Below are 26230 nucleotides of genomic sequence, written 5' to 3' on the forward strand. Positions count from 1 at the left end.
CACTTGTCCTGGCTGGAATGTAATTTTAAGTGTTCCTTGCTCATAGGTGCCACTAATTTTTGCTCTCTGAAAATGGATAGTTATTCAGTACGACTCTTTTTGTTGATCCCAGCTTGGAAGTTTGAACCAATATAAAGATGTAGAAGGTGTAAAATTGTAGGTGCAAAGGGCGACCACAGTGTATAACAAGTGTATAACAACCTATCTCCAGATCTTAGGTAGTTAGGTTTGGTCAGGACTACTTAGCTCGAGGATTTGCCTTCTGACCATGTTTTGAGATAATGACCCAAACACAGGAAGAACATGCATACAAAACAACAAAAGGTATACACTGGGACCTTTTGTTGTTAGAGTGGTATCTACTCAGCCACCCTGCTAAGTAAAAGCATATCTTATATTGCAGGGGAGTTTATTAATAGAGAACAACAATTCACACCGTTTAAGTGGATGTGTTGTTTTCACACAGCCCTATAATTAACCAGTTATTTATTTCTGCATAGCACTTTACCTCCTGCAGCTCGTGTGTGTGTTGCTGCTGCGATGTGTGCTCAGACAGCAGCTTGTATGATTCATTAAAGGCAGAAAGTCTCTCACTCTTGTCACCACAGAACAAGAACATTTTGAAACCAAAAACATGACACTTCCAAAGAGACAAGCTTACGATCAGCAACTACATACAACTGAGTACTTGATCTGACAAATAAGAAAAATAAGAAGTTTCTGCTTTCTCAAACAAATACACATTTAAATATGCATGAAGTCAATCTCTAACTCCCTCAAAAGTTTTAAAGCATAAACTGATCTTATAAAAATAAGAAAAAATATTACAAAGTTAATACTAAATGTTCTAACTCACTTAAAAATGTTAAATACTCTGATTTAAAGTTCATATTTGTTCATGTTAAATATTTTCCATATAGGGACAATAAATTACTACATATCAAATCTAAAGTACAACTATATATATATATATATATATTAGAGCCCTACCGATATGTATTTTTGTTGTGACCGATATGAAACCGATATAATGGTAGTTGGAGCTGCCGATAGCCGATATAATCGCCGATATATTTAGTATGTAAAAATTCACTGTAAATCTTGAATTGATTAAAAAACTTAGGTTTGGCTCTAGTGGATTCTAAATTGGGTTTATTTAGGCAACATTTATTGTTATTTTGACTCTTTACATCATATTTACATACAGTAGGTCGGCCTAATGGCATTTTTGCATCACATTCTAGCTACTGTTACTGTCACTGCGAGTGATGGGTATAGAGCTCCGGACCCCACATGACTCACGGTGGGCGGGCCGCCATTTTGGCAGTAAAAATGGATAGCGCCACCGCTGAATTTTTCAAGCCATCGGAGTACTCACTTTAATTCACAAGACATTGAGCTTAAAATTAAATGGATTAAACATTGACCGTATAATGCCCCGGGGGTGTTTTTAAAAAATATTTCCGCTGAAGAAGACGTCCCAGATCCGCAGTACATCGCCAAATGAACCAAAATTGGTCCGATTGACATGCCTCTGTTTCCTGGTAGAACAGCAATACCTCCAATTATCAACACAGATGTTCCCTGGGACATCCTCATCTCAAGAGTCATCATGAACTCGTAAAACACAAAAGCACGGGTAACAGCAGCAGCAACAGCGATAAAGAGGAGCCCTCACCGCAGCTCAGATCCCTCAGGACGGGGTCTGCGGTCTGGTCCTTGGTCCGGAGGCTCCGTCCTCCATGTGCTGGTTCCAGACGGTAGCGAGCAAGACCAGTGCTTGATGGGCTGGGTCTGAGCTGTGCCGTGTCATCGTCTGCACGCTGATTCCTTGCGGGAAAAGCGAGAATGCACTGTGGACTACAGGTCTGGACAGTTCGCTCCGACGGTCAAGAACTGCGGCTGGTTCCGAGGTGATGCAAAGCATCCGGACAGAAGCGTGAATAGTTTGGTGGGTTATATGTTGTTCTGAGCGTCCGACCTCCGCGCTCTTTGTTCCTGGGGAACGTTCTTGTCAGGCCAAGGCTCCTGACACCACTCCCCGCTGTAGCTCCTCTGAGCCCGGCCTGAACCGGAGCTTCTCCCGCTGGTTCAGGACTCTGGTTTGGATCTAGTCCGACTGTAGCATTTCTCACACTAGGCTAAAAGCAGGACATTTTTAAAGTTGAATCAATTGAATAAGCTATTGCCTATTTCCATAAAATTATTTGGTTAATTATAAGCCTAAAATAACAATTGCTGATTGCTACTTTGGAGCCACACGTTCGCACATTGGTTCTTGCTCTGATCTTTGTGTATTACATTATCTGTATTGGAAAATTGTTGGCAAAATAATTCGGAAATGAATCGCGGCTGCGTCTGGAGAACAATCTGTTATTGCGCTGGAGTCGTACAGCGCGAGTCAGCCGATCTGCCGATTACTGCCAAAATGGCGACACCTTGTGCCTGACGAGCCGGTATGACGTCAGCTCCCGGAGCTCTATTCCAGTTTTTTTTTTTGAGAACCGGCTCGGCTCACTAAAGCAGCTGGCTCTTTCGGCTCCCAAGCGACTCTTGAGATGGTTTTGTTGCAAGCAGGACTAAACCAGAACTGAACCAGGACTGAGTGTCGGGACTCGGTTTCTATCTCTCTCCTTCACTCAAGCCCAAGTTTAGTCCTGGTTTATTCATTTTATGCTGAACTGCAGCCAAATATGCACTTTTTTTTATCCTATGCACACGCAGATTTCTGAAAGTTTCGTTATCAGCCGCTGCTGCTGTCAAACTATGGGTCTACATGCGGCATGAAGAGAAAAAGTGAGAAAAAGGCTCCTGTTGTTCACTTCAAAGAGTCGGCACTAAGAGCCGCTTCGATCGCGACCGGTGTTCCGGATTGTCTGGCGATCAGCTTAACTGGTAAAGGCGGGGCCACATCTGGAAGCATGGGGGGCGTGTCCTCTCGCTTCCATTCACTCCCATAGAGACACAAAACTGCCAGAGCTGTATTGTCGCGTTAAACCTTCTTTATCGTGGCGTATTATTTCCCCATTGAAAAATAATCCAAATGTATCCCGCACATGTTCCCATCAAGACCTGGTTTGAAATAACAAACGTTGTTCTTTACTGCAGCGCATAAACGCGCTCAACGACTTGATCTGTTCGCTGCTCCAGACGCTCCTATAACAGGTGCCATATCACTATGTCGTGTAACAAATAAACATGGTCAAACACAAAATACTGTCCGTGTCTTCACTGTCATGAATGTAGTGTTTGTGTAGACATGTACAGGCTTATATAATGTGTATAATGATCTAGTTCACACAATTTGCTACCAAAATAGGGACTGACTCATTGGATCATTTTGACACAATCACCCAGAGTGAAATATTACACAACATCTTGCTGTGAACACAACAGGTAGACTACATCTCCTGCTTCCAGATCCAGACGTGTTGGGCGTGTCCACTCAGCTGTAGATGCGGTGGGCGTGCACCATGCTCCCAATCCTTTTAGTCAGGTACAAAAGAAATAACTATCATATAGGCCAAAAGTCGTTTACACGTTCAGTATTTGTCATCCCTAATGCACTGTGTAATTGGCTGGTCTAGAATATATATATATATATATATATATATATATATATATATATATATATATATATATATATATATATATATATATATACATACATACATACATACATACATACATACATACACACACATACATACATAGGACCAACCAGGAGGCATGAAAGAAAAAATAAATAAATAAAGTCTTTGTCCAGACCACTAAAATGTGTATCTTTAATTGCCCTCACTGAGATGGTGTGATAATGTCAGCAAGTATCTATCTATCTGACTGAGTATCTTTTCTAAATTCACTATCTATGGTCATCTCTCTTCCACTCAGTGCCTGTTCCTCTCTGTTTTAACTGATAGAGCCGTCAAGCTGTACAAACTCTCCAGTGCGCCCCATGGGGAATCACGGCATTGGTCCACATCATGTCTCTGGATTAAGTGGATTTTCTGTCAAGTTATTGGATGCAACTCACTAACGTCAGCACTCTATACAGACGAAGGAACTTATTTTAGTTTGCCTTTTTTTGGAACTTTGCCTTTTTTCTGTCTTCTCTGAGTTGGCATTTTAGGATGAAGCTAAGATAAATTTGCTTAAATAAGTAACTAATTTTGATACTATTTATAATATTGATTTGTATTTGAGCTTTTGACAACCCTAGAACACAGCTTTACAATCTTACTTTGTGACCATAGTAGGTGCAAGTGAAGAGGAAATGGCTGAATGGTGAACAGTCATTTAAATAGCACTCTTAAAATATATGATATTACCTTATAATAGCCAACCCCTAAGTTGGCTGTAATAAAAATTTACACCTGATAGTGTCCACGGAATAGCTGACCTTGAACTGAGTGGCTCACCTTAAACATTTTAACAACAACACCAATGTTGCTTTTATTCCAGTCCTAGCATGACACACTGTCTCATGCCTTATTTACATACTGCTGCACCACTTTCTTGATCTGACCTGCTTTCCCTTCTCTCTCCACTCTCCTCTTACGACTCTAAACTGAAGAGGAGGAGATGGCTGTCGGCGGCAGGGCTTAACACTGGAGCTGTGATATTCTCTGAGGCCTGACTTTAGCACAAAGCCTTCCGTTAAGCTGCTGATGGCGCTCATGCATATGCCAGCGTCACTGGGGCGTGTTGGAGAGGAGGGAGAGGGTGCTGAAATGTAAAATAAGGTGTTTACGTCACACACCATGCTGCTGACTACTACCACTCTGAATAGGCTGTCTGTTAAAAAGTGGTTTGTTTTTCAATACTGTTAATGTCGTGAGGAGATCCTGTTCCTGTGTTAAAGTCAACTTTGTAGTTACCCCATATTTTATGAATCTATATCTAAAAGTGTATATATAGTACCACCCTGCACTATCTTACTGCACTTTTATAAAGCATTCATAGTAAATTCATAACAATAGTCAGACCAGTATAAAGCCCTCTTAGAAAATAAGTAACTACAACAATCATTTTAGTACTTTAATGGTTATAATATTGATGTAACGGCTTATATTAATAATTTAACAGGTGATTCCTATTCTCTTACTGATGCTCGGTCCATTATGATAATAACAACTTAAATGATGGAATAATAACTTGTATCAGTATTTATCGTGAATGCTTTTTTACTTTTTATGAGAGGGAGTTTTTGTTTTGTTTTTTTAAAACATGATTTGAGCTGTAGGGAGGTGAATAAATAACTCGTAGATACTAAATTGCAGTGCGTCATTCTGCTATTTATTTTCAGCAGCACATAATTTTTTTTGTACAATATTGTACTTTTTGAATATTTTGGGGAAGCCATATACTGCACTTAAAAATTTGACAGGCTTAACTGATGCTCTAGTCTTTGATGATAAATTATAGCATCTGTTTCAAAAATCTTACATACTCTTCTAACCCAGTTCAGTGTGCTCTGAGCATGTTTTGTCTGCTCAAGAAGGCTCAACCCTCTGAGTCAGGCCATGGTGAAGCCCTGTCCCATTACCATGTATTATGCATACGCATATCTCTGGAGTCCCATAGATGTAAAAGCCCCTTGAAATAGAAGAAGTTACTGCGTGTTTGGTCACATTGACGTTTTAATGATGTAGATATGTTCTTTTGTCCCAACTCTAACATTATTAACATTTTACTTTTTTTGTAAACTGAAAATGCTTATGCCACATGTATACAACTCATTGTTATATAACAGACAGTGCAACAAAATATGCTAAAAGTGTTCAAATTGTTAGGTAAGTAATACTTACCTATGCAATATTTATTGATTAAGTAGGGGGGTTCCATCACCAGCTTGTGGGAAACTGTGACCTACATACACCTACTTCTGTTGCAACATAGTGTATGTCTCTACTCTAGTAAGCGACATCTGTGGAGGAGGATGTTGTTAAAATGGAAACTATCAAACAGAGTGTTATTGAGAGCCCTGTAGTTATGGATAAATCACAGGATGGAAAGGTATTTGAGCAAGAGGAGGTGATGGCAGAGAGGTCGGCCCAGGTAAAGGCGGAAGAGGTAATAAAGAACACACAGGAAGAGTTAGGAGGGACTGTGATTAATGAAGAATTATGCACCAATTTATCACTGACTAAAATGGGAGATAATATTGCTGTGATAGAGCAATCAAACCAGGATGCAACCCAAGCAAGTACACATTTTGATGAAAATTTAGTCACATCTGAGCAAACTGGGTCAGCTTATGAGAAATGTGGAAAACACTACAAATACTAAAGAGCCCTTGCCAAGTGAAGATAACATACAAGTTTTGTAGTAAATACATAACAACAATCTGATAAAGCCTTCTTAGAAAATAAGTAACTATAATAATCCTTTCAAGTAAGCGACATCTGCTTTTTTTTCAGTTTTGAAAGCTTTTAGATATAAAACCAGATACAGCTAGAAGATTGTGTAAAATGTTTACTGTGCAACTACTTAAAAAGTGCATTTTCATTTTTTTTATGGTCTATTAAGTAGACTTTCGAGTACATCATGCCAAGCAACTGACAGATAACAATTATATTTTAGCTGGGAGTTGGAACAGAATGAAAAAACGTGGACATAAATGTTTCTATAACCTTTGAATATCTACTAACTTGTTGTTTTCTGTTCTTTCTTGTTCTCTTGCAGAAAGAATGGCTGTGTCTCAACTGTCAGACGCAGAGGGCCATGTCAGGTCAGCTGGGAGATGTGCCACCTCCAGCCATGGAGTCTCCAAAGAAACAACCATCAGCTCCTGTCCCTGTTGCTCCCACCTCTACCACCCCCCCAGCCCCTGCAAGCCCCCCAATCCCTGCTGCCCCTGCTTCTGTAGATAGCCAACCTGTAGTGGAACCAGCTGACTTGAACCCTGCAGCTCCTGAAGCAAAGGTAGAAGATCCAATCCCTCCCATACTTGACAATGCTAGTGTTACCTCTCCTCCTGACAGCATACCTCAGCAGGAAATAGCACAAGATCAAACTGATGGCTGTATTACAGGGAATGTCGCAGAACTCCCAGCTGTGATGCAAAAACAGAACAGCTTAGAGAGGGAGAAGGCTGGCCCTAAACCTGAGACAGACACTGAACATTGCGTACCTGTTAGTGTAGTAGCAGGGGATCAGGAAGACAAAAACACACTCATTCAGTCTATCTCAGAGGAAAGTGAGAAGCTAAATCTATTGAGCAAAACAGAAATAGACAAAACAACAGCTCTTTCTGAGACACAGCCAAATCCTGAGATTAGTCAGAGTGAGGCTCCGTCAGATAAGCAGGAAGAAGCGTCATCTACTCAAGATGCGCTTTTAGACAAGACAACAAACTCAGGTGAAGCAACGACTGCAGAGGATACTCTAGTCACTCCAAATTATTGTAATAAAGCTGCTGATGTAATAGAACAGCAAGAAACCCAGGTAGTTGAAAATGTTCCGTCCACTCCAATAGATCAGTCTCAACCAGAAGCTTCTTGTGAAAATATTGTAGAGACTGAAAAAGGTTGTGACCCCCCAACAGAAATCATTACTGAAATAAAACCAGACATAGGGAATACACAGCCTACACCTTTGGGTCAGGCAGCAGCTGAAGTTAAGGATGACAGTTTCATAAATACTGAAACTGGAAGTCATCCCAAAATAGAAAATATTACAGAAAACAAGTCTGACGTTGAAACTGTTATAGAGAAAGGGCACCAGTGCATTGAAAACAAGGGAACTGAAAGCATAATTGAACAAGCTCCAGAAACTGAAAATCCTACAGAGGATATAGTCACTGAGGTAAAACCAGGGAAAGAAAATATTGTCGAGGTAACACCTGGAAATAACAGTGCTGTGGAGGAGGATGTTGTTAAAATGGAAACTATCAAACAGAGTGCTATTGAGAGCCCTGTAGCTATGGATAAATCACATGATGGAAAGGTATTTGAGCAAGAGGAGGTGATGGCAGAGGAGTCGGTTCAGGTAAAGGTAGAAGAGGTTGTAAAGAACACACAGGAAGAGTTAGGAGGGACTGTGATTAATGAAGAAGTATGCACCAATTTATCATTGACTAAAACAGAAGATAATACTGTTGTGATAGAGAAATCAAACCACGATGTAGCCCAAGCAAATACACATTTTGAGGGAAATTTAGGCACATCTGAACAAACCGGGTCATCTTATCTTCATGAGGAAGACACTACAAATACTAAAGAATGCTTGCTAAGTGAAGATAACATACAAGTTCCAGCTGTCACTTCAGAAGCTGTCAAAAGTGAAATTTCACAGGAGGATCCAGGTCAGAGCAGCGCAAACATTGTCACAGAAAGCCAACATGAAGTTAGCTATGATCCTTCAGCTTTGACAGGAACTGATGAGAAACAAGTCGAGGAAGTCGCTGAGCAGAATGTGTCAGTCACAGAACAGGAGAGAGATTTTGGCACAAATGTAGTCGAGTCACAACCTGTTGCAGAAAATCTTAAGATATCTATTTCAGACACTGTCACAGCAGGTGAGAAAGATGCCACTGCAGAGTGTAAGATAGAGAACAGCACAATATCACAGGTTGAACAAAATCAAAGTGTGTCTCAATTAGATTCTACACCTCCTCTAGCAAAACCTGACATCCCAGACTCAGTAGTGTGTAGTTCACTGGACAAAAGTAACCAAGAAGAGAAAACAGAAGAGTCCTCGGTAAAGCCTAGTGAAGAAGACACAGCTGAGGTGACTGTACTGTAGCATGTAGTGTGACTAGTATTTATAGTAAGCGTGCTGTAAATAGTATTCAGGTTGAAATTGTTATTATGGTATTGTGTTTCCAAAATCACGCATGTATCATTTTGTGTATCATTTTGCAAAATGGAATTGTATACAGTGATCAAGTCAGATATTTTCATCCTTTGAAAAAATATGTTTAAAGGTGCACTATAAAACCTTTTTGTTGGCCTGCTTGTTTCCATGGAGATTGTTATTGCTTTGCATGAACTGTTTCAAGGTAATGTTTGGTAATAAACCAAATCAAATTATACATGAGATTAGCAGAGAGGCGGCCCCACTCGTAGTAAGAATGCAAGGCATTTTAGCAATAATACATCTGTAACTGAATCAATGAAAGATTAGCAAGTTGGGGAACACCCACCAAAAAACTTACATAGTGCATCTTTAAGAGTCCAGAATGAATCAGCATTTCACAGTTTATATACAGTTTATTGAGGTGCATGTGTGTGTCCTCCACATGGCATTTTTATTGACACTTTCTTTTCTTTTTTTCACAGGTGAAAACAGCAGAGCAAGCTCCTACAGAGAAAGAACCTATGACTAAAGAAGGCAGCCCCACAAGCTTATCAGATCTTACCAAACTAGAGAACACTGTCCTTCCTATTCTTGAAGCACAACCAAAGCCAGAAGAGAAAACAAGCATAGACACTCCCAAAACAAGACGTAAACTAGAGGTTCTGCCTATTATGCCTGACTCACCAAGTTCTGAGGAAGACCGAGAAATCCCTGAGCAAAATGTCAAAGTACCAGAAAAGAAGAAGCTCTTGGTGCCTATGGACATTAGGGGTGACTCTCTAGAGGACAGCAGTGAGAGCATTGGAAAGGAGAGCCCCATATCGGGAGATGATGAGGACTTTATTAGAAAACAAATCATTGAAATGAGTGAGAATGAGGATGCTTCTCCTACAGACGAGGAAAACCTTATTCGACAAAAGATCAAAGAGCAAGAAAAGATAAGTGAAAATGTAGAAAAGAGTGCATCAGGGAGAGCCCGACGTCTTACTAAAAAAGCTACTATAAGCCCTGATGATGAGGAGGAGAAACATTTAGGGGATGCACTGAGTAAACCAGCTGAAGAGAGCAAAGAATCTAAACAAGAAGAATCTAAACAAGAAGAAAGTGGCACAGCAGTTCGACAATTTCAGACTATGGAGCTTAATACACCGAGTATGAGAATAGCTACATCTGAAGGGGAGGTAGAGATGGAGTGCCTCACAGACTCACCAGATGACAGGTCGAAAGGGGAGGGGTCATCCAGTCTACATGCATCCAGTTTCACCCCAGGTACATCTCCAACATCCATGTCTTCATTTGACGAAGACAGTGACAGCAGCAGTCCCAGTAATATGTCTACTGGTGAAGGTAAGCAACAAAGAAAGGCTAAGCACAGACAACCAGGGCAATTACCGACTATTGAAGACTCGTCTGAGGAAGAAGAGCTGCGTGAGGAAGAGGAGTTACTCAGGGAACAGGAGAAACAGAAAGGCTCAGGGAAAAAGTCTAAAAAAGACAAAGAAGACAAAAGCAGGAGACGGGAACGGTCAAAAACTCCACCAAGTAACCTGTCGCCGATTGAGGATGCATCGCCAACCGAGGAGCTACGACAGGAGGCTGAAATGGAAGAGATAAGGCGGTCTTCTTGTTCTGATTTCTCCCCCAGTCTTGAATCTGACCCTGAAGGTTTTGAAATTCATGCCTCAAAGATCGCAGCAGTTCAAAAATCATATAAACTTCCGGTATCTGCTGACTCTTTAAATGAAGATAAAACACAAAAGAAACCACTCAAATCTGCAGATGAGGCTTATGAAGAGATCATGTTGAGGGCTAAGTCTCCAACCACTGATAAAGTTGACAACCAACCAGAGAAAGAAGCACTTTATGGGGGAATGCTAATTGAAGACTATGCCTATACTTCCCTTATTGACAATTCAACAAATGAGAGAGAAGAACCTGATAAAATGGTTGTTCCGACTCAACCCAAAAAGTTGAGGTCTCCAGATGAGGTTTACGAAGACATGTTAAAGAAGCGTAAAGAATTCCAGAAACTTGAGGAGGAGTATCAGAAACTGCAACCAAAACAAGAACAACCAAGTCCAACTCCTGAGATTGTATTGCAACCTGCTGAGAATATCAACAAACCCACTACAGTAACAATAGGCACAGATGGAAAGCCTTTGCTGGATGCTGATACGGCCTACGAAGAGCTAATGAAAAAAGTGCTAACCCCAGGAACAAGTCCGACTCAACAAGACCAAGATGAGGGAACTGGTACATTTAAGAGGGCACTGCACCCCATCCCAGATTTAAAAGTGACTCAGTGTTCTTCAGGAGAGCTGTCTTCAGATGATGAGAGTTTGTATAAGAAAGAGGAAGAGCCAGACACACCCGAACCTCCACCAGTCAGTGAGTCTAGCCCAGTTTCTCCCCCCGAACCATCTAAAATCACAGTTACAACCACTCAAGCTGCAGTGGATTTATCTGCACTATCAAGAACCACCCCTATGATGGGTAGTGTGGCCCCCTTACCCACAGTCCCCCAATACACTCCTGGTGTTCAGAGTGTAGTGTCAACCGCCCCACCTGTGCCCCCTAAACCACATGTCATGCGAAGAGGCAATTCTCAAGACAGTGCAGATATGCCGATTGCTCCTCCCCCTACCCCACCAAAACCAACTGTATTTCCAAGAAAAGCACCAGTTCCTTTGCCACCTCAGGCATCAACATCTCCGGTAATGCCAGATGATTCAGTTGCAATGACCGCAGTTCAAGGATCGCCCTCAAGGCAGCCAACAGTTACACCAACATACAAAGCTCATGTACCTCCACCTGTTCCTCCTAAACCATGCATACCTTCTGGAATGAGTGAAGGACCAAGAGTAGCACATGGTGTCAAACCACCAATTGCACCAAAACCAGGATCACATCCAACTTCTCCAGCCCATGTCCCTCATCCTCCAAGACCGACAATGCTACCCACTGGTCCTGCTGAAATAGCTCTTAATCTGAGCCCCACTTCTGAGCAAAAGCAATTTCAACCATCGCCAAGATCTCCCCCATCTCCAAGATATGCCAGTAATCTTCGTGACACATATGTGGTTATAACACTGCCATCTCAGCCAAGCTCTCCAGTAGAAACCATTTCGACCCAAGCACCTTCCAGTCCTGGTCCAGCATCTCCCTTGCACCAAGCACCGCCCCAAAATTATTCCCAGCCACAAACACAACAACAGGGCTATCCACCGCATGAAGTTCCACCTCATCCTCCAAGAGTACCTTTAGCTTACACACGAGTCACAGAATCTATTGAAAGTCAAGAAATCTGCAGCCCAGAGAAACATGTGTCAAGTTCATGTCATATAATTGAGGCAATATCTGCTTCAGCTCAGCCACCTGTGGTAACTCCAAATCTGATCTCCCAAGTTGTTACCACTGAAGTCCAAAGAACAACAGTCTCAGTTGTTCATGAGAGGGCAGCCCCACCAGTGCCAGCCCCGAGGGCAAACGGTGTCCCTCTGGATAAGTCTAAGCCACAGATACCCCCACAGACAACTCAGACTGTCCAACCTTGTGAAGTTGTGGATCTAAGAACAATGAAAGTCGATCAACAATCAACCATGAATGGCGTTGACCTGTCCTCTGGCCCTGACTCAAGACGCCAGTCGTACGTAACGGATGCCAGTCGTCAGAACAGTGCTGTACAGTCTCCTGTTGTCAACCTCAGTGCAGAATCCTCCACTGTTTCCATAACGACAGACAGCATCACCATTGTCACATGTGCTGCCACGATTCAAAGATGGGACAGTGCAGACACTACAACAACCTCCTCAGTGCCACTTCAATTGACAAAGAACAAATCATTTGAACCTGTTTCTCAAATTATCTATCGACCAGTTGATTCACAGCCCCCCGTTCAAACTGGAACAGAAATTCCAATAAATCTGTCAGTTGGATCAGGTGCAGGTACATATCAGAGTGCTCCTATAACTACAGTACCCCCATGTGCTTCAAGTTGTGCTGCCAATGGCCTCACTACAGGCACAGCGACAGTGGCTGGAGCTGTTGACCTAAGCACAGCTAAACCATTCAGCACAATGGTGTCAGTGGATGGGGCCTCCTCTGAAGTTGTCACAGCAGTAATCACAGATGATGATGGCAAACCAGTGGATTTAACTGCAGGGAAACGAGCTGTGTGCTGTGATGTTGTGTATAATCTCCCATTTGCAGGAAGTTGTACGAGTCAGCAGCCCACCACACCTCTGCCTGAAGATCGCTTTGGATATCGTGATGACCATTATCAGTATGACCGAACCCCATATGGAATGAGAGGGTTTGGAGGAATTAAACCTTCAATGTCAGACACCAATCTGGCCGAGGCTGGGCTCTTTTTTTATAAGAGTAAGAATAGTTACAACTTCAGTGGCACTACAGATGGTGCAGTAGATCTTACTTCAGCTAAAATTTCTGATGCAGGTCAGTGGAATGATATTACAGACCTTTCTCTTAAATGTCATTTCGAACTGTTGCCACTCATCTATGGCTAAAATGGCATTTTTATTCATTTTGCATGGACATTTAACATTTTGTGTTATTTTTTTGCATGTGTCTGCATGCGGTGACTGTCATCTTTTTGTAACCTTGTTGCACTCACCATTTTTTTTTTTCATTTCCATTTTTTATTATTATTATGGTTTTGGCATGGTTTGCTCCACAATCACGTAAAAGTAAATCGGCATTGTTTTCAACTGATATTTTTGACTTTTAACAGGTGAAGCTGTTGACTACTCCAAAAAAGGAATGTATGCAGGCATGACAATACCACCATACTCTGATGCAAGAGCCACAAGTGCAGTTGGTACAGCTCTCGGTACAACTAATGTTCTGAGGTCATCAAATGGAATAGTCTATTCCTCTGTGGGATCACCTAACCCTTCCACATATGCCATCACTACTCAGCCAGGGTCCATATTTAGTACTACCTATAACAACCAGTCTGGTATGCACACAAGTGACACCATGCCTTCACTCTCCAACCTCCAGAACATGCCACTAACCAGATCACACAGTTTCCTCTCTACCATATCCACAACAGACGCAGAGGTCCCACTTAATCTTGAGCTGTCCAGAGCAGGTACCACGGGCATAGAGAGTATCACCACAGCTTCACTGTCTTTGGACACTTACACTGATGCATCCCTAGAGGCCATTGCTGCCTCTCTGGAAGCTCTGTCCTCCCCCATGGTCGCTGGAGATGGACAGTATCAGGCAGAGCGCGAAAGACTAGAGATGGAGAAACTCAAACAACAACGTCTGGCCGAGGAACTTGAAAAGGAGCGTCAGGAGATTCAGCGCTTCAGGGAACATGAACAACTCCTAGTGCAGAAAGAACTGGAGGAGTTGCAGGCCATGAAACAACAGATTTTGAATCAGCAAGAGGAGGAACGGCAAGCTCATTTATTAATGCAAAAAGAGACATATGCCCAACAACAGCAGCAACTAGAACAAATTCAGAGGCTTCAAGAGCAGCTTCGTATGCAGCTAGAGGAGCAAAAGCTTAGACAGATGTATCCAGGTGATGTTACTGGTCATGGTGTACAGGAGGCAGTAGTCCTGGGGCCAGATGGCACAGTGCTAGCCCGTAAGATTACAGACAGTGGATGTCAGACAGATGAAGAGGATGAGACTATTAGCAATGCATACACAGCAAGAAAGAAGAAGAATGCTAAAAAGAGTGTGGATAGCTGTGTGCAGACAGATGATGAGGATCAAGAAGAGTGGGAGGAGAACAGGAATCGGAGGCCACGCACTGCCAGAGGAGATAGGAGTTCACAGTCAGAGGTATCTCACCAAGTCCACACTGAAATCTCTATACAAACTGATACAGAAGGCAATATTAGAATGGAATCCAGATTGGAGTTATCTGACTCTGAGCGAACCTCACCAAAGAAACGTCCCTCTCCATTAGAAATAGGCCAATCTGCAAACCTCAAAGCTGACCCCTCCACTTTGCAACCCCCCAAATCCCCCAAAGTGCTATACTCTCCCCTATCCCCCTGCATATCCCCTAGTAAATCTCTTGAGTTTGTATCCCTGGGTGGTACAAGCCCCCAAAAACTAAGTCCAAGGGGAAAATCCATGCAGAGATCCCTGTCTGATCCTAAGCCCATGAGTCCAACAGCAGAGGAGAGGGCAACATCTGGCACCCAGTATGGTGATAGCTATTCTGTGAGTAATGCAATTACCCCATTTAAACCTGCAATGCTTCTCCTGACCAGAGGACTTCTTTTCTTTCTTTCCTCCTATTTTTAAGTTTAAACAATTAAAAAAAAGAAATAGTCACAATTCAATAATCTTATATACTGTAATTCATTGTTTGGCTAATAAATGCCACTTTATAGAATATTTATATATAGAGAAGAAGAAATATTGCAATATTACATTGATTAAAAATAGATTTACTTTTACTGGGATTTGCCAGGGGTAAAAAAGGCATACAACTAAATGAAAAAGAAGTCATCTGAATGCTGTTTGCATTTATAGTTTTGACACATTTTGATTTGGCCTAATACTAACAGCAATACTAATATTATTATTTTAATACTACCACTTATACTAACATATTAATAATACTAATACTAACACAAATTCTCCCTCCTCCCTTTAATCTTTACTTTCTATTTCTGGAAGTTTCCATTCTAATTGTATTAAATTATATTATAGTAAACCCATGCATTTACTGAGTCCTTAATCTAATTGTTATTTCTTTATCACCAGGGCAAAGCCAGTACCCCCACAGGCACTCAGAAGAAGGTGAAGAGGACACTGCCTAATCCTCCATCAGAGGAGGAGTCCACAACTACCACTGCCACTACTACAACTGGACAGACAGCATACAGCACTAACTCAGCAAGGAGACGTATGTGTCGCAACTCAAATATGGCACGGGCCAAAATCCTCCAAGATATTGACAGGGAATTAGACATGGTAGAGAGAGAATCTTCAAAACTTCGTAAACGCCAAGCTGAATTAGATGAGGAGGAGAAAGAGATTGATGCCAAGCTTAGGTACCTAGAAATGGGCATCAACCGAAGAAAGGATGCTCTACTAAAGGAAAGAGACAAGAGGGAGAGGGCATATTTACAAAGTGTTGCAGATGAACGTGACTACATGTCTGACAGCGAAGTTAGTCATATACGTGAGACTAGAAGTGTCATCGGTGCAGTGGAGGATGAAGAAATTGAAGTACACGGTTTAGAACGTCCCAGAACTGCCCCTCAGTCTGAGCTAGATGACTTTGGTAATGCTCAAACCAAAGGTGACTATGATAAATACTCTCAGTATCCATATTCACAAAGCCAGTACCAGTCCCTATACCAGACACCTCAGTCATACCAGTCCCCTTCTATCTACTCCTCTGTGCCATCGCTAACTAGCTCACAACAGCAGAGCTATCATCAGATGCTGCTTCTCCAACAGAAAGCCGCTCGACAGGCTGCTCTCCTCTCTGAACTTGATGCGACTAAATATGATGTCATTAGTCGGCAGCCTGATCCCACCTCATCAGCTTACCTAGGGGTCAAGTACGACAAATACGGAAACCATCTTGACCTCAGAGCCCTTGATGTGGGAAGTATAGCGAGCACACCCATGTCAGCTGTGTCTGATTCCTACTACCCAGACGTGGATCACCATACACCTCGTAGTTATATGCTGTTGGAAGATGCTGCAGAAATAGCTAAGGGGTCCACTGGTCTGTCGTCATCTTATAGTCTGGCAGAGAGAGAACTTGCTAAAGCAGAAAAGTTGCTTAGAAGGAGTGCTGCTGATTTGGGGTCTACAGATTATCTGGGTTCAACCTCCAGGCTACACACATATGGTAAAACACCTGACGAGGAGGATACAATGGAGGAACCCTATGAGCTAAAACTTCTTAAACAACAGCTAAAGCAGGAGTTCAGAAGAAGTACAGGTGGCACTGAAAGCCTTGAGCAGTTATCAGGGATGTCTCAGCATTATTATACCCCCACAACAGGCCTATCCAGTTACTCCCAAAGGCAATATCCTAAAACAGATAAGTACAGCATTAGCAGGCTAACTCTGGAGAAGCAAGCAGCCAAACAACTTCCAGCTTCTATGTTGTACCAAAAACACAAGACACCACTGATAGATCCTAAGATATCTTCAAAATATTCTTCCATAGGCGACAGGGGGCTAGAGTCAGAGTATACTAGTTATATAGGCTCCAGTGGGTCACCTAGAACAAGTCGACTTATGCAAGACGAGATCACATTTGGTCTTAGGAAGAACATTGCAGAGCAGCAGAAGTACTTGGGGTCTAACCTGGGGGCTAATCTAGCTGGATCTTTAAATTTAGGTCAGAGCTTAGGTTTAGACTCTGCCTATCCCAGTGGTAGCCGCTCAAGACCTCCATCCAGACCTACATCTTGCTATGGGCTTGACCTATCAATCAAAAGAGACCCATCAAGCTCTTCTCTGAGACTTAAAGGGGATGGAGAATCAGGCGATGGTTCCAGTTATCAAACACCATCCGGTCGCACCAAACCCACCAGCCTTCCCATAGTGCAGAGTGGGCGTGGAAGGATACCAATAGTAGCTCAAAACTCAGAAGAAGAGAGTCCACTTAGCCCCGTGGGGCAGCCAATGGGGATGGCTCGTGCATCCGCTGGACCTCTTCCACCCATCTCAGCTGACTCCAGGGATCAGTTTGGGTCATGCCTGTCCCTACAAGACCCCCAACAGCAGCAGCAGCAGTATATCAGGGAGGAGCCCACTAGAGGGAGGGGCTCTGTGCTCCTGGATGATCTTCAGGGCACCATGTCAGATAGTGAAGGTAAAATTGTCCTATTTGTGTTTGTTTTGCATGCACAGAGTTCTAAGGGATTAGTTATATCTGTATCTGTCGCTTAACAATAGTTTGTTCTTAAGTGTGTATGTCTCATATCTGAATTGTCAATACAGTTTACTTGTATTGTAAATCTTGCATGACTGTCATAACTTTAATTTCTCTTTATTTACCAATTATCTTGATTTAGTTTTGCATGTTTATTTTTACATTTTATAGATGTTAAGAGTAAAGTTACTTAATTTCAAAACCAAAGTTATTATGTTATTTCTCAGATTGAAAATCAAGTGCCTCCAATTACAGTAAAAAGAAGTTGCAGTTTTAATAAAGTGTATTTATTTATAGTAATGAATGTGTTCTGAAGATAAATATTGTAAATATGAAATCAACATCAGAAATTGTACTCCTCCTCTGTCATCACTGTGTTGTGTGTAATAAATCTTGCATGCAGTTGTTCATTTTCTTTTTGCATGTTTTTTTTTTATTTATCTTTCTTTTCTATTTTTTCTTCTACTGTTCTATATTTTCTTTTCAATGGGGCTTTGTTGTTGTTAGACATATTCAGGCTATTGTTGTTTCCTGGGCTCATACATTTACAATTAATCTAATACACTATATTCCTGTATCCTGTCCACACACATATACTTATTATGTTCCCATTTATTTCAGCTGTCATCTCTCACATATGAAAATTATCTTATCACATAAATTTTTATTTTTGTATGTGTTATTGTGCAGTAGTGTAGTGGTGTAAGTGACTGAAACTTGCATTGAAATTAGTTACTACGTTTTAATAAATAATACAACAATGTTCCTTGATTTCAGCGTTAAGTGAACATCCAATGACTGTGAGCAGTGGCGACACAACCCATGGTAGGGTATTGGTTATTCCATAGGCTTGTACTAACTAACACATTAACTTGCAAGCCTAATACTAATTGGACTTAAAAACCTGTGTATTGAAGTGTTGGGCAGTTTTGCATAAATGTTAAATAGTAGAGGAAATGTAACAACAATATACTTGCATCAAATATAAAAACAATATTAATATTCATACATATGATAAAACTGTGTAGGGCATATTTACAATTATTATATCCACTAATACTATACTAATATCTTAATTATCTACTAACTGTTCTCTGCACATGTTGGTGACTACTCTTTCCTCTTTGTTCTAAATACAAATTGATTTCTATTATAAAGAACTATAGTCATTTGAACTGGTCATAAAGAAGAAGGTGTTTTTGTCCCCTAAGCATATCACCTAAGACGAGAAGAAACAGACTGGTTTGAGAAACCTCGAGATGGACGACCAGACGGAGTGGATAAGAGACAGGTGAAGCGCTATACTTATTGTATGCAGGCCTACTGTAAATGCATACCTCGCAAATGGAGATCAGCCAGCTCCTGTGTGTGATTCATGCCCATTTATTTATGTACATTTAACCCAATTCCTCTGCCTATTGTGTATGCACCACAGGGAAAAGGCCCCTATTACCCCTTCCCTCACCTCAGGGTTAAACTACAGAGAGATCCCAAGGACCGCACTGTCTCAGGTAATACACTGCATAATAAAGCAGTGCAAAGGACAAAATGTGAATGTGTTTATATATGAGCCACATGTTATAGGTATGATGCATAGACATGTTTAATTGTTTATGCATTGAACAAAGTGGCAACTGAAAGGCCAAAATCCATTCTGCACAATTACTGGTGCATGGGTTTCATATAGCGTTTAAACGAACTCCTTGTTACTGTCCTTCTTTCAAGGAAATGGTCTGGGTATCCGCATAGTTGGAGGTAAAGAAGTTCCTAATAGTAATGGGGACATTGGAGCATACGTTGCCAAAGTCTTACCAGGTGGAGCAGCAGAACAAACTGGAAAAATTCTTGAAGGTAAGATCTTTCACAAAGAAGATAGAAAGCAAACCCAGAGCCCATAATCACATGTTAAAAAAACATATGGTTTTATATGTTTCGAGATGCTTAGGTTGCTATTTGAGAGAGTGCTGCAACTGTATTAGCTGAAAGACGGTATTAAAAATACGTCCTGATTAAATTATCAGCCCTGTTCAGAGAGAACCATGACTCAGTTTAGGCTATTAGTAGTATAAAAATGTTATACTATTACTAGTATAAAAAATGCACAAAACACTCAAGTTGAACAGTTAGAGAGGAATATTAACAGAGATTAAAATAATTATTGATTTCACAGTGTAAAACAAGAAGTGATGAATATGTTTCCAAAAATAGTGTTTTTTGTCACAGCAAGAAGTGTAGACAGAACGCTCTGGGGATTGTTGTGATAAATTTTTCAAGACGTTTCTTTAAGAGCCTCACTTTCCTTAAAAAGGAACATAATTTTTGATATTAAAGTATGCTAAATAATATTATAAAACATTTAAGTGAGTAAAATACACATTATATTCACTACAGCAGAGCTGAAGTCTGATATCTGTTTTGTGCAATGACTGGTGATTTTAAGTTGTCAGGAGTCAGTTGACATCTGTGGTGCTGATAGCTACAAGGACATGTGAGCCATGACAACAGTCCTGTCATTAACACTGAACAGAACGGCTGCAGAGCACACTGTATGAGCCCTCAACTGTGTCAAGGAACCATCACTATTCAGTGTCACATGAAAACAAATTTAAATAATTTTTAGTGTTTTAAATTGCTGCATATTCCCTGTCGCCCACATCTTCAGTTCGAGAGTATCGCCACAAACACAGGAACCTGCTCATGAGTTGCTTCAGACCGTGTAAGTCCTGCTATGTTGCAGGTGTGCCTAAAGGGTGCAGTGTGTTTGCTGTGTGCCTGTGGATCTATTTTTCATATATTGAATTTAACCTTTTTAACCCCCCTCTGCTTAACAAGCAAGTTTGGGCCATGGGCTGAAAGTGTCTCTTTTACACTCTCTGTTGTAATACTTGGATTGCAGTGACTTTTGGTAATAAGTACATTTTGAGCAAACCAGACTCCATATACCAGTATGTCAGTTGCTATGGCATTCGCATTTAACAATCTCTGTTTTCAGGAATGCAAGTCCTGGAGTGGAATGGTGTGTTCCTGACAGGGAAAACCTATGAAGAGGTGCAAGGACTTGTTGGTCAGCCTTGTAATGAGGCGGAAGTGTGTGTAAGACTGTGAGTAGAAACCCTAAGAATTAGATTTTAGATTTGTCTGTGCTATTTGCTTTTGTATTGAACTGGTTTTACTTTGCAGAGATCTTAATATGCTTGCTGAGTCAGAGACGTCTCAGAACTTGGATTTCCAGGAACACAGTAGAAGTAGGTTCACAAGTATCTGCTTGAAGCTCTGTCTGATCTATGTTCTACTTTATTGTCTGTGTGGAGTTTTTGTGTTTTTACTATGAACACGGTTGCACCCTGGCTGTACATGTGCTGTCAGTGCCTGTTCATTAACTATTGGTGACATGTGACATGATGTGTGCCCGCTGACAGGTGAGCGACCTCCCAGGTCTCCAGGCGTTGACCCTAAGCAGCTGGCCGCTGAGCTGCAAAAGGTGTCACAGCAGCAGGCCCCCTCTGCTCTGCCCCCCACCACCTCTGCCATATCCAGCCCAGCCCAGCCAGGATCTCCGTCTGTCGGCAAGAAGCGCCATAGCAGCAAGGCAGGAGTCTTTATAAAACAACTACAAATCAAATGCCAGAACACAAAAGATCCATTATTCACTACCAATCACTAGTACATCACCAGTCGTAACTGTTGCTTTATGCTTTCATCTTTATAGAGTGCAGAGGGAGCAAAGACTCATTCACACCCCATCTCTGGAGAGATACAGGTATGTCAGCAGGATTACATCTAAACTACAGTGCCATGTTTTTTCTCAGTAATTACCTGTATGTAATATCTCCTCCAGTAAAATTATTGATTTTCTGTCTCCTGTTTTAGCTTCAAATCCACTATGACAAACAGCTGGGAAATCTGATCGTTCATGTCCTGCAGGCCCGAAACCTTGCCCCACGGGACAACAATGGCTACTCTGACCCATTTGTCAAAGTGTATCTTCTTCCAGGGAGAGGGTGAGTCAAGGGGATGGAAACTTTACACACATAAGTAGTTATGGGAATACACTGAAGGTGGTAATAGGGAAACAGTTTTATCTTGTTGCTTGTTGTTGCATTCTGTTTAAAATATATATGACAGAAAGAAACAATATGATTTTGTAATTTTTACTTTGCTCATCATATATTGTTAAACTACACAAATATTTTTGTATCATTATTCTATTATTGTGTTGTTCAGTCAAAATTTCCATTTCCTCTCTACACATTAATTTCTGTGATAAGAGGTCAGTCACGTACTAAATACTTTCAAGAGAACATTATTTTACATTCCGTGCAGAGTGCTGATTTTACATCATCGATCAGAAACATGCATGTTATGCTATGGTACATGTCACCTTTTTCAGTTTTATCCCAAATTCATTAGCAACACTAAGAATGCGCAGATATTTCAATAATAATGATAAAAAATAAAAAAAATTCAGTCTATATGGCTGATCATACCATAAATGTCATTATCTATTTCCATCCATCAGCCCATCACTGTGGCTATATGATGTAGCTGTAAAAAGGCCTTGTCATTGTATGCAGTTTTTGTTCATACACACAAGTGCACTACACAATAGAAACCCCTTCTGATAAAACAACAGTCTGGGAAAACCCTCTTCCAAGCTATGCACCGTCCACAATCCTTGGGCACTCATTTGACCCCCCACTCCCGCTGACTATTGTTTCTGTATGTTGTTCTCTATATTTAATGCATGCTGGATCCCCTCAGTCAGGTCATGGTTGTCCAGAATGCCAGGTATGTGAATTGCCAAAATAAATTATTATACTTTGATCCATTGGTTCTGTTGAAATGCAGTTGTTTCTTCCTCGATATCAACTTTATGAAGGTAAAAAGTTACTAACCAGGATTAACTTCATTTATTAAAAAACACACACAGACATAATGCTCCAAACAATGTTGTGCAAGCTGTTTTTTTCCCTCTGTAGTACTTAACTGTAATTTAATTCTAGATACCTAACCTTATCTACTCATCCAAATCGCACATATTTCAGAAAACAACACCCTCAAACCCCTCCTGTCTTTAACAAACTAATATTGAAAGAATCCCACTTGCCCTGCAGCCTTCAGTCCTAAACCAAACATACAGTACAGTACTGCAAAAAACATCCATTTTAGCAAGTGTGCGACACTGTACAGTCCCTTGAAATAAGACAGCATGTTGAAGGAGTCATCCCAAGTGGACTTTTTTGCAGCACTCCCTGACATCGTAACCCACTGCCCATAGGTCCGTACATTGTTCCTGTCACGTCATGCACTCCTCCAACAATGTGCGTCAACATCCTCACTTCCCCTTGCTGTCACCCTTTTGTACCCTGTGTACTGATTACATTGTTCTCACCTCATTTTGGTGGTCTGGTAAACTACATGGGTAGTGCTCATGAGTGACCCCTTCTACAATATGTTTTGTGTTATTGTGTTTTCCCAGTGCTGAAAACAAGAGGAGGTCCAAACCCGCTGGCAAGAGCATCAACCCTGAGTGGAACCAGACTGTGATCTACAAAAACATCCATCTGGAGCAGGTACATACAGGAGACTGTCACACAGGGCTTTAGTATGGGACTGAAGAATTGGAGAAACACTTCAGTTGTATCAAAGTTACATTTTGACAAGGAGCAAGATTTTAAAATTAGATTTGAATTCTTAACAATTTCGCAAAACTAAACTTTGCTGGTGAGACTTGGATAATATAAAACAACTGTGTTGCTTTGAATGTGAACATAACCCTGTTTATTATTTGGTTTGGGCTCAATTCACAAATATTTAAATCTAATCATGCTGCAGCTGAAAAAGAAGACTCTGGAGGTCAGTGTGTGGGACTATGACAAGTGCTCATCCAATGATTTTCTTGGAGAGGTAAACTTGATTTTACAATTTTAAATAATTTGCCTATGTTTTTTTTTTTAGCTATGCATGTATTTTTTACCTTTTTTTGACCCTTTTTGACAATTTTAGGTTCTTATTGACCTCTCCAATACATCTCAACTGGACAACGTACCCCGATGGCTTTCTCTGAAGGAACAGAGTGAAGGGGACCACCACAGACGATCTCACTCAGGACAAAGTCGGCACAGCTCCAAAACCTCTTCACAGCATTCCTCACCAAAAACTGGTTCAACGCACGATATCCAGGATTCACCTAAATCATCTGTCACCAAGAGTCGCAGTCATGGTGTCTTTCCAGATCCAGCAAAGGGTAGGAAAGCATAAACACCACTTGCCTGCTAGACCTTAGCACTCTCACCATGAAATCCCCTGAACAATTCTTTTCAGTTGTATCATTTATCTGTAGTCTCTTATGTCTTTTATTGCTTTGAGAAGTGGTGTTACATCTGTCCAAAAGTTTCTCACTTAAGAGCTTGCCCTGCTTCTGCACTCATTCTTTTGCATCGCTCACAATATTCATGCTTTTTTGCTTTGTCATAGTCTGTTTTCTTGGTTGTCATAATGTCAAAAAAGTCTAAGACCTACCTCTAGCGTCCCTCTAATTAAAATCTAACACAGAGGAGAGCATGGCCGATAAATAGTTCCTAGTGTTGGTATTTTCAAATATATAGTCTTGAAGTGGTGCAACCCTAAAGCTCTTTTGCTTTAAAGTAATCTAGACATTGTAGACAAATAATAATCTGGTTAATCTGGTTGTTTTAGATACACAGGCGCCCTCTATTGAGAAATCTCACAGTAGCCCTGGCACAGCGAAGCCTGCCCAGTCTGAGGGCCAGAGTCATGGACACAGCCAACACTCGCGCTCACACGGTGCTCATACCAAAAGCACCACACGGCACCATCAGGACAGCGGCAGAGGAAGTACCATAGCTACAGGCGATACTCCTGAGCAGTCACAGCAGCAGCCACCGCAACGCCTCCAACCAAGTAAACCAAGACGCAAATAAAGCCCACGCAGCATGGCTTCCTCGCATTCATCTGTTCAGCCTTCTGTTCACTTATTTATTTTCACTTCCTTTGGTTTTCTTTGGATTCTTGCCCCTCTCACCACGACCCCTGGTGCTTCCCCTGTTTTCAAAGTGTGCCAGCCCTCACACTTCTCTTCTGTATGTAAATATGATAGACCAAGCCCTGATATGCACTATGGCACTTTATTTAATTTATTTTCAACTAATTTTTTTCTAAATTACAAGCAGTATGTCACAAGCAATACTACATTTACACATAAAATCTTTAGATTAAAGATTTGTAAAAATATTCTAATATCTCATTTTAAATAATCATTTATTTTATTAAAAATAGTATAAATAATATAAAGATACTTCAGCTGAATTAGACTAACTTTTACATGAGTGAAATTACTCAATAAATCCATAAATATGGCACCAATGACAGAAGAAAGTTGCACCCCAACCTTTTTCAATAGATAATATCAACCCGCATTGATATTTCTATTTAACTTTTTTCCCCCTTTGGGGGTGTTAAAAATGTCTTTAAGTCTATTAACAAACAACATACAAGTTTCCCCTTTGATGGGGACTGCTGTGCATGCAGTTGGTTACCTCCCTCCATCTTTGTTTAATGAACTACTGAGCACCATGCCCCTCAGCCCATGCTGCACAGCCTGCCTCACAGAGACATGCAGGTGGCGCCAATGTACACTGCTCACTGTGGCTGCATGACGTTGGTATCCATGGTGAAGAGACACTGTCCCACTCTCTGAATCTCCATCTTGCTCCTCCCTCCTCCATCTTGGACTGGAACCATGACCTTTGTTACCTGGTTTTGATCCTTCACTTGTGACCTGCGCCCACACAAACTAATGGATCCAGGAAATAGAGGTCGTTTTTCACTGAGGCCCCAAAGGCACAGCGTAGTGGGTGTGCTCACCATTCAGAGAGCCCAGTCCGACTGGCTGCCCACCTTGCCGCCTGTGGCCCTGAGACGCCCTCCGGATGGCAGACATGTGACTCTCAGGAAGGCCTGGTCAGAGGAGAGGCCCCAGAGCTGCGGAGGTGAGAGCAGAGACCAATGCCCTGAGGGAGCACGGAAAATGTGTGAGAGAAATGCTGTACTACTAACACACACCTGCAAAAAGTGAGGGACATCCTATACACTTAATAAAATCATGAGAAAACTTGAGTTGAATTAAATTGCCCAAGATTCATGCAATTAAACACACTCCTTAATAGCCCACCAACACAGTTCATTACTACCACGCAGTTATAATGTCAGAATATAATTCTCTCATCTTGGCTTTCACATGCACTGGTCTTATGATCTCACAGTTACTTTGTGTTGAGTGGTCAGAAAGTGATGTATTTAACATAAATCTTGAGTCTCATGGACATACTTCACCTCATTCATACATTTTAGACTGTATACAGGAGGGAGGAAGGAAATCAATCAATACAAAAGATAAACAAATATAATGAAACAAAAGTTATGTTACATTTAAATACATTCATATACCTACTAACAATGTTAAATAGTTTAGGTGCCTCTTGTTAAAACATGCTCTTATAAATGTAATGTTTCAGA

General features: G+C 41.2%; 1 protein-coding gene across 1 annotated transcript in view; it reads left to right on the forward strand.

The window, feature by feature from the left end:
• Positions 1-26230, forward strand: part of pcloa (piccolo presynaptic cytomatrix protein a) — a 40732-nt gene that overhangs the window by 12880 nt on the left and 1622 nt on the right. The window contains exons 4-21 of the mRNA XM_055153672.1: positions 6685-6924; positions 9282-13254; positions 13550-15006; positions 15556-17632; positions 18470-18517; positions 18904-18983; positions 19128-19203; positions 19418-19543; positions 20685-20793; positions 20873-20937; positions 21112-21281; positions 21402-21452; positions 21563-21693; positions 22454-22480; positions 23172-23265; positions 23528-23599; positions 23699-23939; positions 25522-25704. Coding sequence (XP_055009647.1) covers positions 6685-6924; positions 9282-13254; positions 13550-15006; positions 15556-17632; positions 18470-18517; positions 18904-18983; positions 19128-19203; positions 19418-19543; positions 20685-20793; positions 20873-20937; positions 21112-21281; positions 21402-21452; positions 21563-21693; positions 22454-22480; positions 23172-23265; positions 23528-23599; positions 23699-23939; positions 25522-25704 — 9220 coding nt within the window. The remainder of the gene's footprint in view (positions 1-6684; positions 6925-9281; positions 13255-13549; positions 15007-15555; positions 17633-18469; positions 18518-18903; positions 18984-19127; positions 19204-19417; positions 19544-20684; positions 20794-20872; positions 20938-21111; positions 21282-21401; positions 21453-21562; positions 21694-22453; positions 22481-23171; positions 23266-23527; positions 23600-23698; positions 23940-25521; positions 25705-26230) is intronic.

This window comes from Boleophthalmus pectinirostris, unplaced genomic scaffold, assembly GCF_026225935.1.
Source record: "Boleophthalmus pectinirostris isolate CB_2022bp ecotype Guang Dong unplaced genomic scaffold, ASM2622593v1 HiC_scaffold_18, whole genome shotgun sequence".
Taxonomy (NCBI): domain Eukaryota; kingdom Metazoa; phylum Chordata; class Actinopteri; order Gobiiformes; family Gobiidae; genus Boleophthalmus; species Boleophthalmus pectinirostris.